Consider the following 19,342-nt stretch of genomic DNA (forward strand, 5'->3'; position numbering starts at 1 on the left):
ATGTTTCACAGCTCCGCATGGCAGCCGCGTGGATGAGAAGGAGCGGCGAGAGTGCCAGAATCACATAGGGGATTCCTCTACGTGTGTCGCAGCGATGCTATGTGGGAGCGACTGTGTGTGCGGTACTGTCAGAGTCGAGCTCCCACCACTAACCTGCTAAACGGTCCCCTTCAAACCCACCCACAATGGTCCTCCCCTTCTAGAGCAGGACGGGGCTGCTGTGACATCACCCATTCCCACGCGCTTCGATTGGCTGGCCAGTGGAGGGAAGTGGATTGCTCCTGCAGCAGAGAGTAAACGTGGGAGGACCAAAGGTAGAGAGTATAGGGGGGGGGGGGGGGGGGGGTCTGAGCAGGAAAGATTGATGCTGAGGCAAGCCGGCACTGCGCAGCGCTCACACACACACATACACTCAGTTGCACACAAACACTCTGAGTATCACGCATACTCTCTCATCACACTCCCAAGCTGCTTAACAGGCAGGAAAAACACTGAGTGTGACTGAGTCCGCAGGACAGGACAGGACGGAGAGGACGTGAAGAACGAGCGAAGACCCAACAGGGTTGTTCATTCCTCTGTCTTTTACCTCAGAGCAACAGTTTAGCTGCTGTCATCTCCGGAGGTCCATAGCTTCAGGGAGCTCTTCGCAGACGGCTCCCATCTCCCAAAAAAAAAAAAAAAAAAAAAAAAAAAAAGAGGAAGGAAAGGCAGCAAGGGCAGAGGCAAGGGCAATTCTCTCCCGGAGCTTGTCGTGGACGTCCTCCCAATGTCCTCATGAAAACGGGCAGAAACCTGCATGAGGTCTGGGCTAAAAGATGGCACGGCGGGTAAGGGGGGAAGGCTCCCCGAAAAAGACATCTCTCAACCTGGTGGCAGGGTTCCACCACTACCTGCGAGGTAAGTGGGGCAGCGTGTCTGCGCGGCAGTGTGCCCTGCTGAGAGACATGGTGGGAGAAAGCGGCAGAGAAAGTTCCTGTGTGCATATTTCTGCATGCATGGTAGTGTGTGTATTTTTAGTGTTGCATTGCAGCGTTGAGTCTGTACATGCTTTCAATTGTGCAACGTGTGTGTGTGTGTTTTTTTTTTTTCTATTTGAGAGTGTGTTGTATAAAACTGACACACGTATGAAGTGCACGTTTCTTGGCAGACTGTATATGTTTGTGTTTGAGTTTGGAGGCTGCTGGTTTTGAAGCCTGCAGAGAGTGGAACAAGCAAACCCAGCAGACAAGTAACACCCCCCCCCCTTGCGTGGATCACATTGCAGGGTTGTGACTGCTAATATGTGTAGTTTCTCTGTTTGGTCCTGCAGCTGCCTAACTCTCTTCTTATCTGTGCTTGGATGTGACTAAACGGTCTCCGCTCTGATTACTCGTCTAATTTAAAGGCAACGTATCCGAAGCGTTTTTACAAACAGTTTGCATTAAGCTTAGACGTATTCCCCTGCTAATTATGCCTGGGTGTAAAGCTGTCCTATACAACTGAATTAAAAAAAAAAATACAAATTTTGAATTAAATGAGATTTTGTTGACATGTTTTCCTCAATGCAAGGGTCAAAGTGGGAGGGTGAGACAAGTGATCCAGAAGATGTTTTGTCACATTCGGTTGCTGAGTGGTGCCCCCCCCCCCCCCGCCCCCCCTTTGTGATAATGAGCGAGAACTTGAGTGTGTTCGTGCGTGCTTACGGTAAATTGGTGAGTGTGCGAGTTCAAAGTCACCTCGTCCCTGAGCCCCACGAGCTGGCACACGCAGGCGTTTCCTCCACCGTGCGTGTTCCCGCTAAAGGGTCTAAATTTCTCCCCATTTTCGTCCAATATTTCAGCCCATCAATATTTGATCATTCCCAGACCCAATCAAAAGATTAATTCATAGTACAGGGATCTGCTCAGTGGCACGGGTGACTACGCAGGGATGTATCTGCATTATGTATGAACAGCAGACCCCCTCCGCCGCTATTACGCCAATGCCACCCCTTCTCAATCTCCTGCCCTTTGACGTGCACTCCGCCTTTCTCTTCACATCTGCCCACTGTATCCACTGACACACTAACCAACTTGAGTGTAATCAGCCCGTCAGCAGATTTCATTAAGGTAGAATGGAAGGCACTGTGTCACACGTCGTTCTCTCTCCTTGCTAATGTGCTTATCTCAAGGAGACTGCTGAAGGGTCCAGATGGGACAGAAATGGCACGGTGACAGTAAATGCGCATCACAGAAAGCTTGAGAAGTATTGATACACACTGAATTTGAAAATTATGAAATGAAAATTAAATGATGGTGGTGCGTTAGTGGAAATCTTTCTTACCATTACATATGCAGTAAAACAAAATAATTATTGAGATGCAGAAAGCCGTGTCTTTGCAAAGGTGATATATTTTCTAAAATGGTTGATAGACAAAGCTGCAACAAAGTATTGGACTGCATTTGTCATCTTAGTGTTAGCATTTGCAATTTCATGTTCATGATATTATATTTCAAGTGTCATTCCTTCACACTTGAAATATAAAATAATATATATGGCCAGTTAGGTGGAACCCAATTGATAGTAATCTTGGTGTACCTCAGGGTACAACCTTAGGTACTCTGCTTTTTATCTTGCAGGTTAATGATTTTTCCTAAGGTATGGGTATGTCTAGCTCATTTTACTTGTCATTAGTCATTGGTGGGTTACCAGTTTCAAGGTATACCAAGAGTTATCGTCTTAAAAATGCTAAATTATCCAAAATACTGTTCCTAGTTTTTAAAATAATATAAATAGGATACTTTGATGGAGTATAGAATAACGTGCCCCACCCATTGCCCCAACCTGTTGCAGTTCACTGCTGGTCAGCTAGCTTAAAGTCATGTTTCTAAAAGACAAACAAAGTAGTTAGGAAATAGGGCAGATTGCAAAAATCGTGGACAGTCTTGATATTAACGCTATTTGTAAACTGTGGGAATATTTTAAGTTTGAGGCAATATGCATATAATCTTTAAAGAAAGAAAACATTATTATACCTGTGATGATAATTGCTTGGTAGTGAATAATTGTTTTTCATACTACTTTACAACAATACTGATCTTGTATACATTTTCTTTTTTAATTTTTGTGTAAATGCCGTCATTTAAGAGCGATTATAACAGGTTATTTGTCAGAGGTATGCAGATGACTTTGCATATTCACGTGCAATAAACAAACATTAAACAGCAGAGGAACCATCAGCTGTTATTGGTAATTTCTCTGATTTATTATGCAAGCCATGCTTGTATCTAAAATGTAGTTAAACTGTATTTATGGTCTGTAAATAGAAATCTAAGTCTAGATGTTTTGGTGGTAGCAAAGAGACAGCATAAATGACCTTTTAAAACACGTTTAAAAAGGGGCTTTAATTAATTTTACTTGGAGAAATCCATACCTAGTCAATTTACCCATCGACTAGGCATGGATCAGTATGAGACTCTCATGGTATGATGACCATGAGTAAAAATGCCTCAGATAACTTTCTTATATTTACACATAAACGTAAAACAAATGCGTGACATTACACAACTGCTTTAATTTATAACAGAAATGCAACAATCATTCTTACTGCTGTATATACATAATATTTAAAATGATGTTTAAAGAATGTATACCATTTATTGTATGTAATTATAGTATCTACCATATTTCTTTATTGCTTCTTACTGAGTTTTGATTTGCAGACTTGTTTACTTTGATAGGAGTGATCAGTGGTGCTCCTTTTAGTTTCATACAATGTCTGTCAGTGTTTTTTGATGGGAATTCACCTCTGTGACTAAATCTGGCACATTTAAATGATGGACTGAGGTGCTCATGTTAACTATTGTCCAATTTAGGTTTTAAATAAATAAAGTAAAAAAAAAAATGATACTATTTAAATCAGGCTTTTGACCCCTTTGTGCTTTCATTTGAGCTGAGTGCCCTTTTAGGGGACATCTTTAACAGACATCTATCCTATTGATTGCTCCTTTTGCTAATTGCCCTTTATCACAATGGCCACAACTAGCAACCTTATGGGTAGGTAAATCAGTACATGTGCAGTGCGCTTGGCTTCATGTGCTGCCCTTTTTAACATCTGAAAGGTCACTTTCAAGAACAGCATTTCCTGTCCACAAAAAGACGAGTTCAGCTTGTGAAAATGTCACTGATAAATGCCAAGAGACGTTTCATAGTACGTTAGCAGTGGGTAAAAAAAATTCGGTGTGACTGTCTTCTGACACATCAGACATAAAGCGATAAATCAAAGTTAATTAGAATCCACCGTGCGCTCTCTGGAAAAGCCCAATCGGCTCTCAAACCGATAGACAATTAGAAGATTGCGTTTTAATCCCTTATTTGTTTATTATCACTCAGGACTAATGGCAATGCTCTGGGCTCTGATTTACAGATGAGCAGGAGGCGGTGCAGAAAAGGACGTTCACAAAATGGATCAATTCCCACTTGGCAAAGGTAAGAGGGTTTGCTTGCTCCTCTGCTGCCAGTATTGTGTTGTCCAATTTACACAAACACAGGTGCTCGTGTTTGTATGGATAGAAAACTTCAACACATCTATTCGTTTCCACTCTGAATGCCTTTACTCTGTCCATCTGTGCAATCTGGGAGATTTTTTTTTCCATTTTCACAAAAAAAAAAAAAAAAATACTTCTCTGGATAAGACCGCACACATAGTCATCACATGCCTTTCCCTGTTTTTTTTCTTTCTTCTATTCCTTCAGTCCCAAGTAGCTGATATCAAAGATTTTCTGCTTAATTATCTAAATGACATTGGTGAATGGTGCATGCATTACTTTCCCTGCAAGCTACAGACAGTAATTCATATTGTACTAGGTAATTTAGATGGCTTAGGATAAGAGGTTTTAGTTGAAGCTTAATTTTTGAATTGATGATGTTCAAATGTCTGTAATTATTGTGTCATGCTGCATTGTACTCTTTGGTTACACTCATTACTGCTTAAAATGCTGCGCCTGTGCTGGCTGGACAAGGTAAATATGGCACAGGGCATAACAATTAAGTGTTATTTCAATCAGTGACGCTCCTTTCAAGGTTTTCTATTTGATTACGACAGCCGTGGAAAGTCCAAACTGCAATGAGGTGGAGCAGAAAATTCAAATGAAAAGCCCTCTCTGATGGGGATAAGCCTTTTTATTGTCTGAAATATTTCGCCTTGGGAGAGGGCCAAGAAACAAAATACATAACAGGAAAATATTCAAAACACTCTATCCTTGCACCCTTGGGTAAAAATGTGGTATACAAAGCCTCAAAATAACTTTACCTTTATTACAGTATCATAATCTCACCCTGAACAATTTAGAAAAACCCTACTTTCAGTTCTGAGTACATTTGTTCCAGAGAAAAAAATCACATGTTATGAAAGGTTTTGTACAATCACCAGTGGCACATCTGGAGACGCCCCTAACAATTCTTATAAAATTATTGTAACTGAAGATTTTTTTTCAAAATGTGTACTTATTTATTATTTTGGTCGATTAAAGTATAGACGCACCTCCTCGACTTCCCAATTCCTCTGCTCCTCTTTAAAATTGGAAAGGAAAAGTAGCATCCTATTCAGTTAAAGCGGATTTGGGCTTACCTTCATAAATCAGCTACTTGCTCAGCCGCTTACCTTAACTTGCCCATATCTGCAATCAGAACAATAATGAAAAAGTTTAAAACAGGGATTTTGACAAAAAAGGCTTGACAAGGACATGGGGTTATCTGGCCACCAGCGAGCTGAATATAAGGGAGAGAGAGAGAGAGAAAAAAAGGCTCTCCTGGTGCTAGCCAAGTCTCCATAACAACCAACACAGATAATATCCACATGGTACTAGGTCGTTTGAGAGGCATGCTGGGAAAAAAAGCATGTTCTGTTTAACCATTACAAATGTACCCTAAACCGTACTGGAATTGTGCGCTGTGGGCACATAAAAATGGGACTGCTTGCTTATTGGGGGGGAAGTCACAATCACCGCTGGTAAATGTTCAAGTTTAAATGATTTAAAACAAAATTTCCTTGAGTTTGAAAAAAATAACGTGTGTGCTGAGTTGAACAGTAAATTGCCTTGGAACAGACATTTTTTTTTCATTATACATTGTTCTGCTTTCCACCACGGCCACCTGCTCCGCTGTAATCGGCGTCATGTCTCACTAGTGTAACCTGTTCCACTGCTCTGCTGCAATCAGCTTCATGCATTGCACCTGGTTCCTGCACTGCTTAAGCGCCGCTAAGTCACTCAGTCAGGGCCAGAATATTAAAAGCTTTTGCCTGTAGATGTCCGGCAGACTCTCCATGTTCACGTCAACCTCGACTCCAACTCCTGGATTCCCTGCCTTGCACTTGCCTTTGTCAGACTTCCACCAGGCTTCTGATATCTGGCCCAACACCTGTTTTCTGTTCCCTGACCTACGAGCTTGCCTGATGTTTTGGATTTGAGTGCCTGCCCATATGATTTTCTGAGCATGACCCTCGCCTGCCCCTTGGCTGTGGGACTGATCTCTGCCATCCCGTCTGATGCGTCTGCAGAGAGTAAAGCTTGCTCTCGCCACTGCCAGGAAGAAACTAGCTTGCTCCTGCAGACGTTCCTCGACTGCAGGTTTAATAAACCTTTTAAACATAACTCAGTGTCTAGCTTGAATTTTGGTTCCACAGTCTGATAATCCTGACAATGTGTTTATTCCCACTACAGTATTGTATAAAAAGCAAACTAAGATAAACATTCACCTTTGACAATCGGAAAAGGTGAATTATATCCCATAAATTGCATTTACCTTTTACATTATTTCTTTATTATTAATAATCGTCAGGTGATTGAGCAGATTTGGTGTGTTGCCCACCATAGAGTAGAGAATTTTGCACATTATGCATTTTTTCCCCCTCCCCTGTATTTATTGTTTTGTTGATTATTGCAAATGCTGCTAACTGTGAGTGAACTGCTCATTCTACCCTTTCGCCTTTAGCGTTTTGATGTAAGTTTTCTTTAACTACAGGAGGTTTCATATCGATTTTTATGTCAACTCATATCTGCCAGGGTGACAACACTGCTGCTGCTTCTCCTCTCCATGTTCAGCCATCTTTACTTGTGCTGACTTTCCTAAACAAATCTGAACAAAACGTGTTGGTTCAGCCGTTAAGAAAGTTCAAAGAACGGATAAGTTGGGCGACATTAAAAAAATAAGAACACCCACTTGCAAAGAGAAACCTTTCAAAATGATGATGCAACTTTTTTTCTTGGAACTTAATTCAAAATCGGACAATAAACTGATTAATTTTAAAACCTTAGGGGAGTCTAAGAATTATATGATCTGCAGCAAACCATTTTAGTGGGTCTGGCATGAAACAAAGGATGAATGTTTGTAAAAGCACCTCTTGCCTAATGTATAGATGGTGGATGATCTCTAATGCTACGGCTAGTATCTTTTCCTAAGACCCGGCGAACCTTATAATGGGAGTCTTGAAATACCCAAAGAATTTAAATAGCTATATGGCACATTGACAGAAAACTGCCAGTAAAAACTAGTAGGTCTTTATCGCATCAGGATAATAATCCAAGAAAACTACACAAATTTACACAGAAATGGTTCACTAGACAAAAAAAAATCTACTTTTCACTCAGTTCCAAACCTAAACATTTTCAAAGACCTGAGGGGAGGGGAGTAGAGAAGATATCGTAAAAGAAGCCCCAGGACTCTGGATTTTAAATCTCCATGACTGTGATTGGAGAAATGTACTCCAGTAAAGAATTGGTCATTCACAAATTTTCTCTGAAATGATGCTGCTTAGAAAAAAGTTAGATTCTTTGTTTAATTATTATTATTACTAAACTGGATTCCAAGTGGATGCCAATTTTAGTCAACAGCATTTAAGGTAAATTCAGTTTCTTCATTATTTTACTGTGTTTCATGGTCGTGAAATTTAGAGTCTGAATGGATTTCTACAAGTGTTTAGTATTGAGCTTAAATTAATACTTAAAAGATGTTTACTTTTGTCTTAATGAAAAGTGAGATTATTAGTCCCACTCCACAGCTGCTTGTGCAAACATGTGGATCCAAAAGCTTTGTCTGCTAAAGCGTCTGGGACCTAGAAAACTGAGCTCGCTTGGCTCCATCCCAAGAAACTAAGGGATAATAGGCTGATAAGATAAAAAAAAAAAAAGGTAATTAAAGGGATCCAGATCTGTGTGTTGGTTTTAGTTATTTCTTCTTGGGATTTTTACACCCAAGTAGCTATTTTAATCTTGATCTATTCATTTAACTTTTAACAAGGAATCAACTTTTTCTCTAAATATATTTCTCAAACAAGAAAGTGTAAAAATATATCTAAAAAAAGTCTAATTCAATACGAAGATAAGAGCATAATTCAATGCATTGTCTCTCCCTTGTCGCTCGAATAACATAATCGCAATCACAGCCGCTGCTCACCCTGCTTACCTGATGCCTGATGTTGCCATGGTGACACTGATTGGTCTAAATTTGTCTCCAAAAATCTCTTTGTCTAGATCTGGGGACATAAAGTTGCTCAGATTTCCAGCTGGCTAAAAGGGATAAAGACCAGCATTCCTCAAAAATGTAGAAATGTACGGATCCTAAGACGTAAAAGGGGCATAGTATTGCGTAAAGGTCAACAATTAAAGACAATAAAAGGTCAAGAGTTAAGTTGAATCAGATTTTCTGATCACATCAACCCCAAAAAAAGGAGCAGAAATGAGAAAGACAAGAAGTTGGTGTAGCTTTTATCCTGGAGGAATGAGTCCTCCTCCCGGCTATGCAGATGATTAGGCTACTCCAGTTATCACAGGTCTTTATAATCAGCGCCTAAAGGTGTGTGATTAATTTCTAGGTGAGTTGAGACATATCATGAGGGCTTCCTTTCTCTAACACTCCCCTCCCCCGTACTTCTCCATGCCACAGGTATAACAAAAGAAGTCCTATAAGCTCTAAAACCAGTCTCTCTGGTAAATTATATAGGCGATTAATGGGTGTCATTACTTAAAGCAGTTCACCAGATTAACTCAGTGAAGATATAAATCTGTGAGAGGGCAGCAGAGCTTATGTTTCTGCAGCTTGTGTCTTTACACACAGGCCATTGTTGTGTAGGCCATACGGAAGGACAAGTTTTTAATTTTCCAGTGTTTCGGCTCATCAAGTTGCTCTGGCTGCAAGTCGGCAGAGGAGTGACAACTTTGAAAGGGAAGGAGGGAGGGGGGGGGGGGCTAATGGGGGTTCAGTGAGCGGACCCCAAGTTTCCATTTGACAAATCCTTTCTGAGAGGGTTAAAGCTTAATTATAGAGTGGCCAGTGTGAACAGCGGAGGTTTCATCGTCACTCAGGCATTTTCCAGGAAAACGGCTTTAGAGCCATAATCAGTGGACCAAGTGTTCTTAGAGATTACAGCGGCAGTAAGTGAAGCTCCCCGAGGCTGTTTACTTCCTTGCTCCCCCTGCCCACTCACTTTTTAATATATATATTTTTTTTCCTTTAGATACCCCCAACAAAAAACATGGATGTGCTAACCAGTCTTGCGATGCTTGAAGCTTCTTAGTTTTCCTCTTACTGATTTTTTTTAAAGCAATAAATTGAGGAAGATGGATGACTGTGGTTATGTTTTACGGTTGAGTTACATGGCAGGTAGCAAAATGAGAAGCAGCTGAAAGATTTTGACTATAACTTCAAATCGGACAACCATTACGATATAATGGACCAACACCGAAGCAAAATTTCAGTGAAAACATTTTAAAATTGCTCTAAAAATGGAGAGAAAACAAGTAGATTGGTGAAATTCCTCAGTTCATTGACATGATGGAAATTGAGAATCAAAACAAGGATTTAGTTGCGCATTCATTGTTTTATTACTTTAAGGTAAAAAAATTACATCATTTTGACACACTGACTAGATAGGCTGTTTAATTCATACTTTGTAACATTTTAAAGATAAAAAAAAGTGCAAATTTTACCGTTTCGTTGTAGGGCAAGGTGCTCGCTTATCGTGTTAATTCCCATGCAGTTTGCAAATAAAACTTTTAAATACTGTAAGAAAACAGTTCAGTGTAACTTCCAAAAACGTTGTAAAATTTCACAACTTTGCTTTTACAAGACAAAATGGTGATATATGACCTTATCAATTTAGATTCTATTCATGAATTGGCTGCTTTGTTACCATAAGATAACTAAATCAGTCTCGTAATGTTCCCAGATGACACATTATCTTGAGAGTGTAAGCTTTATTTTATTATAACCACGAAACGGTTGCGGTTTTAGTGGTTCTTGTGTTACACCAAATTTCATTTTATCATTACTCCGGTCAGCACACTTTAAACGTCTGCTGGCTATTCCTTAAAGCAACATTATGCCAGTTCATCACAGGTTTTAAAAAGCTGCTGTTAACATCACATCAGTATGTTGTTTTTCTGTTTTGATGTGACTTGTTGATAATTTGTCTTGTAACATTTTTTACTGTGATTCCAGTTAGTTTGGGATCAAAACTTAAACAAAAATGTGTTTTTTGGTTTCATAAAGCCAGCGCTTGGCTTTGACCATCACAAGTTTTAAAGTGTGTGAGCTGCAACCTACCCAGCTCTTATGGAAAGATGGAGATATACACGCACATTTGGTGGAACAGAGTTGTAACTGGAAATGTTGTCTATATTATTCATTTTGCACACACGCACACACACACACACACACACACACACACACACACACACACACACACACACACACACACACACACACACACACACACACACACACACACACACACACACTCTTGGTACTCCACTGAGAGAGACAGACAACAGGGGAAAGTTGAGGATCACACATGCAGTCTTTGATTAACATACAAATATATCATGACATCAACTAAAGTTGTACACATGTGGTGTATAGTGGTCGCAGTTTTTTTTTGTTTTTGTTTTTTTTTAGTGACCTGCTGGCAACTCATAAATACAAAGACTAGTCTGGGAAAAAGAAACAAGCGGCACTTTTTAAAGTACGTTGGCTCTCTTCAAAGAATTGTAGATCCCAACTCTACCTAGGCAAGAAGATGCAACAGCCAATACACTCTCTCTAATTAATAATCTTTTCCAAACTCCTTCATTTTCTGTCGGATTCAAAACTACTTCAATTTCTATCAAAGAAACTGCAGCACATTTAGCTTCTTATGTGTTGTTGTCCTTAGAATAATTAGAATATGTCCTGGGCAGCTCCAACTTCCAAGACCAAAATGAAGTCAGTATTGGCCAGTTAAAGCCTGTTGGAGGCATTTCTAATTTTAAAAATATGGTTTCAGACTAATCTTTTGCATCTCCCAAGGATCCTTGATGATTTTCAGGTGTTACACCTCCAGTGCAGAGGTGGGTAGTGACTAGTTACATTTACTTGAGTAACCTTTGAGCAAAATGTACTTTCAGGAGTAGTTTTACTGCACTGTACTTCTTACTTTTACTTTAGTAAATATATAATGAAGAAGTATCGCTACTCTTGAGTAAAATTTCTGACAATTCTATCCACTGTGAGTAACTTCTCTGAAAAACAAAACAAAACCAGAGACACAGGTCTACAGTTTATATTAGGGTGAGACTTCTTGTTCGTACACAAGCTTTTGTTGGTTTAGTGGCATTTTATATCTGCTGAGCTCCTCAAGACATTTGCAGGTCAAGTAACCATACAGTAAACAGTAGATATTGTCATTCCAAAAAAAAAGTAAAAAACAAAAAAAAGTAAAAAACAAAAAAAGTAAAAAAAAAAAAAAACAGTAGATATTGTCATTGGAAGTACTTTGCACCATCCTAACTTACTGCATGTACATTGCATGCTTGGTGGCATAGTTTTATGTTGAAAACATTGTTTAGAAAAGTGTTTCTTCTGCCTTAATTTGCTACTTTGTAACTGTTTGTGAATGTTTTATTAGTTGTCTTTTAATATTTTTTTCCTGACTGACTACATCATCTACATATTTCAAAATATTAAATCAGTTGTTATAAATATTTACTCAATACTTGAGTAGCCTTCTTACCAAATACTTTTTTACCCTTACTTGAGTAATTTCTTGGTTTGTTACTTTTTAATTTGACTTGAGTAAAAATATGTTGAAGTAGTGCTACTCTTACTTGAGTAAAATTTCTGGCTACTCACCCAGTGCCATGACTTTTGTTTGGAGCCATGTTGAATTATTTGTCCCAAAGTGAGTGGGGAGCACAGTGATGTACCTGGCTGCAGTGCAAAAGAAAATGTTCAAAGTTACTCATACTTTGGTTCAAATGTTGTCATGCAGAACCATTACTATCCTCTCAGGAACGGCTCGTGCATCTAAAGGTTTTCACAACCTTCGCATCCAGAGACACGTGCTTCTTTAAGTGTAACGTACTGCCATTCAGCGTGAGACCCTTCAGTCCTCTCTTTGTTTCCACCCCTCCTTTTGTCTTCCCTGCTGTCGATCTGTTGGAATCTCCGACGTCGAGCGTACCGGGGGGAATAACACGAGAGCGCACTCACACACCCATCTTGAAACTCTTCTGTTCTCAATCAATTATGACCCAGACACTCACATGTAATTAGCTCATTAAGTTCTTGATTTATTTTTTTTTCTACCATGTGCAGCACAGAGGAAATGAATATTAGTTTCTTATTTTGTAATTAGTCTGAGATTTTCCTCATTAGCTTTGGGATTGTAATGAACAAATAGGTGAATTTAACTCCAATTAGCTATTGGTGCAATTTGTCCCGTTGATTTTGGGCCTCTGTAGAAGCCTCTCCTGTCATGTTATGATATGGGGGGTAAACCCTGTCTGAATATTCTCATCTCCAAAGCCTCAAAACGACGTTAGAAGAGGAATTAGCGAGAAGAGCTCCCGTATTTTCTAATTAATTTTTGAAAGACGTGGAGTTAGTGTCTCCCCTCTCTCTCTCTCTCTCTCTCTCTCTCTCTTATGGGATCCGTCTCGACGCCGGTTTAAATCCGTCTCACACATTTACGCTGTTTTGGTTTGTATTAATTTCTCTCGCGCTCACACAGTCCACATGCAACACTCCTTCACACTACTTCAGACTTCGCTCTCTTCTCTCGCTCTCTTCGCAGTTAATCTCCCTGTGAATGGTTCACTCATCTGAACGCTTTTCTCCCCCCCTCCCTCCCTCTCCTTCCCCTCCCTTAAACCTCTCAGCCCCCCCAGCATGTGACTGTGCTTTAAGAGAAATCCTTGATGTGGCGCTGGCGAGGAACGGAGATATGTGGATTTCCCCCGACTCTGAAAGTCAGTGTCAGGTCAGGGAGGAAGTCGTTGGGAAGGAGATGGTTTGAAATCATCAGCATATTTTAGGATTTGAAGGAACCCCATTTAAAGTCTACTTACGGGGTGAATCCAGCTGTCAGTAAAAAAACGCTGGGACTGCCAAATTCCGTCTGGGCTCCGGGTCCCTTTTCCATAAGGATTTTCTTTATCCGTGTTGCACAAGTTTAAATTAATGTCTACCAGGGTAATATACGTCTTGCATTGTGCTTTTTGCTGTTGCTGAGCAGCTGAAAGTGGGATGGCGTGCAGAATGACCCAAGCGTGGTTTGCTGTACATTGCAAGAGCCATTAAGCCTGAAATTCTTAGTCTTTGCATTCCTGGAAAACTAAGAAACCCTTCTTTCAGTTTATACCTAAACCATTTATGTAAAGCAGCACAAAAATAAGCTTTTACATACCGCCCTAGAATCTGTTTCAGTTTTATTGTAAGAGGAGAACCCACTGGTTTAGCATTTTTTATCATATATATATATATATATATATATATATATATATATATATATATATATATATATATATATATATATATATATATATATATATATATATACACCATTTTACCCGTTGCAGATTTTGTCATGTTACATCATACGTTTAATATTGTTTATTTGGATTTTATATAATAGACAAACACAAAGGAATAATTGCCCATTCTTCTTTGCAATGGACGGAGAGCATCTGAACAGATCTGAACAGCTGTTTTTAAGTTAGCCACAGGTTCTGGGCCATTTTTATGTATTATGGAGCATTATGCGGCCCTTGGACTGATTAACTCTAATTTTACTTAAAATCAGCTTGGTCCACCAAGCACAGATTGTTGCATCCTAAGGACACTTGAAAAACAATTATTTTTACTTATGCAAGGCCTTTTTTTGTAGACAAATTATATTCTTCTAAAATTGTAAAATCTTAGGAAACAAAGAGTGTGCCTTTTTTATTAACCTTGTTTTTCGCTATCCAGTGAAATCCAGTGACTTTGTGAGGAGCAGACTTTTATCCATTTATTAAACCCATGTAAATAAAGTAAATATTTTTAAAGAAATAGTGGCCCATGTCCCTTTCTCGTTTCTAGGACTGGACTAGAAAAAAACTTAATAACCAAGAAAATTGCATTTTTCCCTTTTGTGTTTTGGGTCTGCAATGATTTACAGATCCGGCTTATAGAAAAACATTTTAGACAAATGTTTAGTTTGTTGCAGATAAAACTTCAGCATTTCACAATGAAATGCGTCAGGGTTATCAAAGGGGGGATGATTACTTTTTAGATTAGTTTTATTACAAAAAGGTTTTTAAAACCGTGTGTCCTTTCTCCTCTACCTTTATAACTCTGTGGGGATTTGTCGTGTTGGTCTCCTGCATAAATCACAATAAAATAAGTTGAAGTGTGTGCCGGTAACATCACAAGACATGGAAAATGTCTCAAGAGGTATGGATACTTTATAAACCCTTGTGGATTTGGTTTGTCTTCACAGCATGTCCCTCCCTTTGAGGTGAAAGACCTGTTTGACGACATCAAGGATGGTGTGATGCTGCTGGCCCTCCTGGAAGTCCTCTCTGGACAAAAGCTGGTGAGCCTCGTGGTCGTTTCATCGGCATGTGACTTGGCGGCAGACTTCAAACGCCTCGTATCCGCTGAGCTCTCCAGATTACACATTTCTGCACCAGCACATGCCGGGCTGCCATAACGCGGCTCGAAAACTGATCTGACGAGGAGTCATTTTTGATTCACTGTTTATGCAGCCTTGTAGCGCTGTAGAACTAATAAGGGGGGAATGCGAAATGAGCCCCGGCTACATGGGGAGGCTTATTGATTTGCTTGTATTAGGATGTTTGAATAGTGTAGGAAAGCCCAGATTAACAAGGACAGATCAGAGTTCACACACGGAGCACAAAGACATCTTAAGGATTTTACTCGGGCAGAATTGCCTAAGGTCTAAGCCCGTACGTCCTATTGATCTGGTGTTTGTGGTCAAACACAGCTCTGAATGGCGCTTGTGTTTTTCTCACATTATTCCAGCATTTATATTCCTGAGAAAATGGTTCCTGCTTTTGTTCTTAGATATTTACATATTTAATCTTTTTTTTTTGCTTAAATTCTATCTAAAATTTTGCTTCTGTGTTTACCTCACAGTTTTTCTCTCCCCTTACTTTGTTTTGAATGCATCCATTGTTCCTCCTCTTCCTTCCAGCCATGTGAGCAGGGCAAGAAGCTAAAGAGGATTCACTGGCTCGCCAACATTGGTACAGCCCTCAAGTTCCTGGAGGGTAGAAAAGTAAGAGTTCAAGGTCTCCTTTGAATGTTTTTGTCTTTGCCCCCACCCCCCAATTTTTTTTTTTGTTTTTTGCGCAGCTGCAGCCTCTTGGGCGCAAATATTGAATCCTGACCTTCAGTGACCTGATTCCTCCAAACCTCTGTCTGTTTTTGCTTCTCATGTAACTCATTTATCCCCCAACATGTCCTCATTATCTTTTATTTATGCATGTCTGCAGAAATCTTGTCGGATAGCTCTGACTTTTTCAACATCTTGCAGTAAATAATTCTTTTAATTTATTTGACTAGCTGCGTTTAAGTAAGAGAAAAGTCATTTAAAATCTAATTATCGGACTAATTCTGGCTCCTTTAACTGAGCCCCCCCTCCGACTTATTGGTCCATAACATTAGTTGTGCTTCATTCTATTCATGTTGCTCTTGTCTTTGTTCCATTTCCACAGTTTGTAAGAAAAAAGAAAAAAAATGTTTATTTTTACCTCATTCATCTTCAGATTGCCTTTGCCTTGTATAAGTATCCATCCATCCATCCATCCATCCATCCATCCATCCATCCATCCATCCATCCATCCATCCATCCATCCATCCATCCATCCATCCATCCATCCATCCATCCATCCATCCATCCATCCATCCAGCCCAAACCACCTCATCTGTCTCCTTTCAATGCAGAGAAGCAGCAACTCTATTTTGAGCTCCTCACCCTGTCTATGAAGCTGAGCACAGCCATTGTTTTTTTTTTTTATTTCGCCATGTTAAAAGTTAAGATTTTCTGTGATGGACCAAACCAAATTACCCATAAGACAACAAACGAATGGCTGGTGTATTTTGGATAGCTTGAAAAGTCTTTTTGAGTTATGTTTCTACCAGAGAATACCTCGCTGAAAAATAAGGTCCAGCTCAGTCAGATTGAACGCAGAGTTTCTGTGAACATCAATTTTCAAGCCTTGGCACAGATTGTTAATTGTATTTAGATCTGGACTTTGACTTATCCATTCTAACTCCTGAATATGATTTGGCTTTGTGTTTAGAGTCGTCCCCATCTCAAATGATTTTCATCCTCCAGCAGGTTTTCATCCTGAATTTTTTCCATCCACCCATTTTTTTTTTACAGCATACACCATTTAGCATGTAAGCCAAAAAATTCAGTTTGATCTTATCTGGCCATAGTACCTTCTTCCACATCTTTTTCTTCTCTACAAACTGCAAGCAGCACTTTTAAATGGCTTCCTTTTAACGGTCTATTTACAGGCTTGAGAATCAGAGTAAAAGGTACTGGATATAAACAAACGCTATACTTTGAATAGATTCTTATTCACGGCTATGTGCTAGATTGTGTTAGTCTATCACATAAGATTAGAATAAAATACATCACAGTTTTTGATTGTATCATGACCTACTGTGAGAAAGTTCAAATACTTTTGCAAGTTACTGCGCATCGTTAAAATGCTCTAAAGTGTTGTGTCATAATCTGAATTTATCTCCTGCCCCTTCATGAGATTCAGAGATTATTCTCAAGGCTTTACATGGCTCATCCTTGGATGTGCATAAATAAAGCCAAGAGCATGAGATGATGTCTGCAGGGACATTGATTTGTCTTTTTCAACTGTGTCAGGGTTAAAACTGTAAATCCTTGGGTACTAATCTGCTGTCTGGAGATGAGACATCTGGGAATTTTGCATATATCTGTAAGAATATGTTTGCAGTTTTATCGGGATGTTTAACATTCCATAGTTGGTATTTTTAACTTGTATAGTGTCAAAAAAAAAACAAGCAAAAAAAAATCACATTTCATAATTAACATCACCCAATTCTGCAGCTTGAAATGCTTTTCTTACTGTATTTAATCACTCTGGAAGCTGTGAAGTGATTTCCATCATATTTTCTCAGAGCCCAAGGCGCTGGCTTCACATAACTTCGACAAAGACATTTAATGGGTGATGAAAAACACGTTAAATATTTAGAGGACACCGTTTCGGAACTTCGGTGCTTTAAGCCAGAAATCCTTGTTTGTTAAAGAAAGAAAAAAAAATTACAAATTAGCTGCAAAAACTACAACAGAAAAATCCTTCCAAGGGTTGAGCTCGTTATTAATTATACTTTTTTATACTTTTCCCAGACGATCATCCTCAAATTTGTATTTGTTTATATGCTTTGTTTACTTTCAAATGTGACCCTGTTCTTCTTTTTATTTTGTGCTGCAGTTGTGAGTACAATAAACCCAGACTTCTATTTACTGTCCCCTCTGCACACAGCTGGTTTGATTTATCACAACAACCTGCCGAGTTTTCTAATATAAAATCACGTATGGCATATTTTCTTTATCAGCCGCCATCCTGCATTTCTCCACACTCCATCTCGCCGGCTCCCAATCTCCTCTTTGATGCTTGTTCGCCAACACTGAGTGGCTGCCATTGCCACACGATGACCTGTTGTGCTGCAGCATCTCAGGGATCTGACCCTCAGTTTGATAATATAGAATATTTAATCATATCACAAGATACAGCCCTCTCCTTCCGCCCCTTCCTCCTCCTCCTCCTCTCTGCCCCTCTCTGCCCCTCTCTGCCTTTTCCATCCGCCCGTCTCTGTTGGGTGTAATCCCTGTTGCCTGTGCAGCGGAGATACATCTCGACTCAATGCCAGCCACTCGTGTTATCTCACCTCTGAGAAGTGTCGGCCTTCACACAGTTGATGAGACGTTTGCTTTCAATCAAATGTATCTAGAGTGACTTCTGGTTCTCTCTGCCTCCCTCCTCCACCCTCCTAACTCCTCCACTCATTTGTCTTCTTTTCTTATCTGCCCCCCAGTCTGCCTACAGAGGATCTCCGGTCAGTATTCGCACCGTTTCTATGCTGCTTTTGGTCTGGACACAAAATGGGCTCAGATTTATCTTTGTCCAGCAGCGCTGAGATTACACATCCTCTATATTGTTCATTTTGCGAAAACATGTGCAGCGTGGCTTTGATTTACCAGATTAGGTGGGAATTGTGTGTACCGCTATAAGCACAAGGATTAACTTCCTGTTTGAAGTTGTGATGCTCTTAAATTAAATATGAACTAAACTGTAATTGTTGCATTTTTTTATTTTTTTTTAACAGATTAGGTTAGTAAACATCAACTCTACCGACATCGTGGACGGACGCCCGTCGATTGTCCTGGGTTTGGTGTGGACGATCATCCTGTATTTCCAGGTAATCTGATTATTTCCACCAACTGGCTTATCAAATGCAGCCTGCAGATACTTCGAACTGAGTGATACCATGAAGATAGTGAATCAAATTGCAGACGGCCAAAACTGTTAAATGAAAAACTTTGTTTTGTACTTCCATGTCTGATTTTATTCAGATGATAAAGCACTAACTTATTAGCCGAACAGGAGTCTAGAGAGCCAGAGATAAGCCGAACATTCCTCAGACACTTTAGCTATAATATTTACTTTGATCTCATTAAACACGGATTATGAAAAGCAAGAATAATAACCAAATCCTTTTCTGTTGAAAACCTCCTTGTAGCGTCCAAATTCATATTCACAGATGCTTTGTGTAAATAAAATCCAGTAGATATAGAGCTCTCCCCAGAAAGCATCAATATTACTAGTAACTACTATTAAATAGCTTCTGTCCAAACTTTACTTATACATTCTATAGTAATAGCTACCTGTATATCATGCTCACAGTTCTGCCTATAGTAATAGCCATCTGTACATATATTCATAGTACATGCAAACCCTGTTATAATAACAATCATCTGTATATTATGCTATCGTACATATCTGTAAAACTCTACTCATAG

The 19,342-nt window shown here is 39.5% G+C and overlaps 1 protein-coding gene across 12 annotated transcripts in view; it reads left to right on the plus strand.

The window, feature by feature from the left end:
• Window positions 1-19,342, plus strand: part of syne1a (spectrin repeat containing, nuclear envelope 1a) — a 186,106-nt gene that overhangs the window by 15,335 nt on the left and 151,429 nt on the right. For 4 of the 12 annotated variants that reach the window (XM_036147363.1, XM_036147364.1, XM_036147358.1 and 1 more), the window contains exons 1-6: window positions 378-897; window positions 4,385-4,446; window positions 14,753-14,848; window positions 15,470-15,553; window positions 18,358-18,378; window positions 18,649-18,741. In XM_036147363.1, the coding sequence (XP_036003256.1) occupies window positions 816-897; window positions 4,385-4,446; window positions 14,753-14,848; window positions 15,470-15,553; window positions 18,358-18,378; window positions 18,649-18,741 (438 nt within the window). In that variant the 5' untranslated portion in view covers window positions 378-815. Of the gene's footprint in view, window positions 1-376; window positions 898-4,384; window positions 4,447-14,752; window positions 14,849-15,469; window positions 15,554-18,357; window positions 18,379-18,648; window positions 18,742-19,342 lie in introns of those variants that run through there. The other 8 variants (XM_036147355.1, XM_036147361.1, XM_036147362.1 and 5 more) reach the window with 5 other exon arrangements.

Source organism: Fundulus heteroclitus, chromosome 15 (assembly GCF_011125445.2).
Source record: "Fundulus heteroclitus isolate FHET01 chromosome 15, MU-UCD_Fhet_4.1, whole genome shotgun sequence".
NCBI lineage: Eukaryota > Metazoa > Chordata > Actinopteri > Cyprinodontiformes > Fundulidae > Fundulus > Fundulus heteroclitus.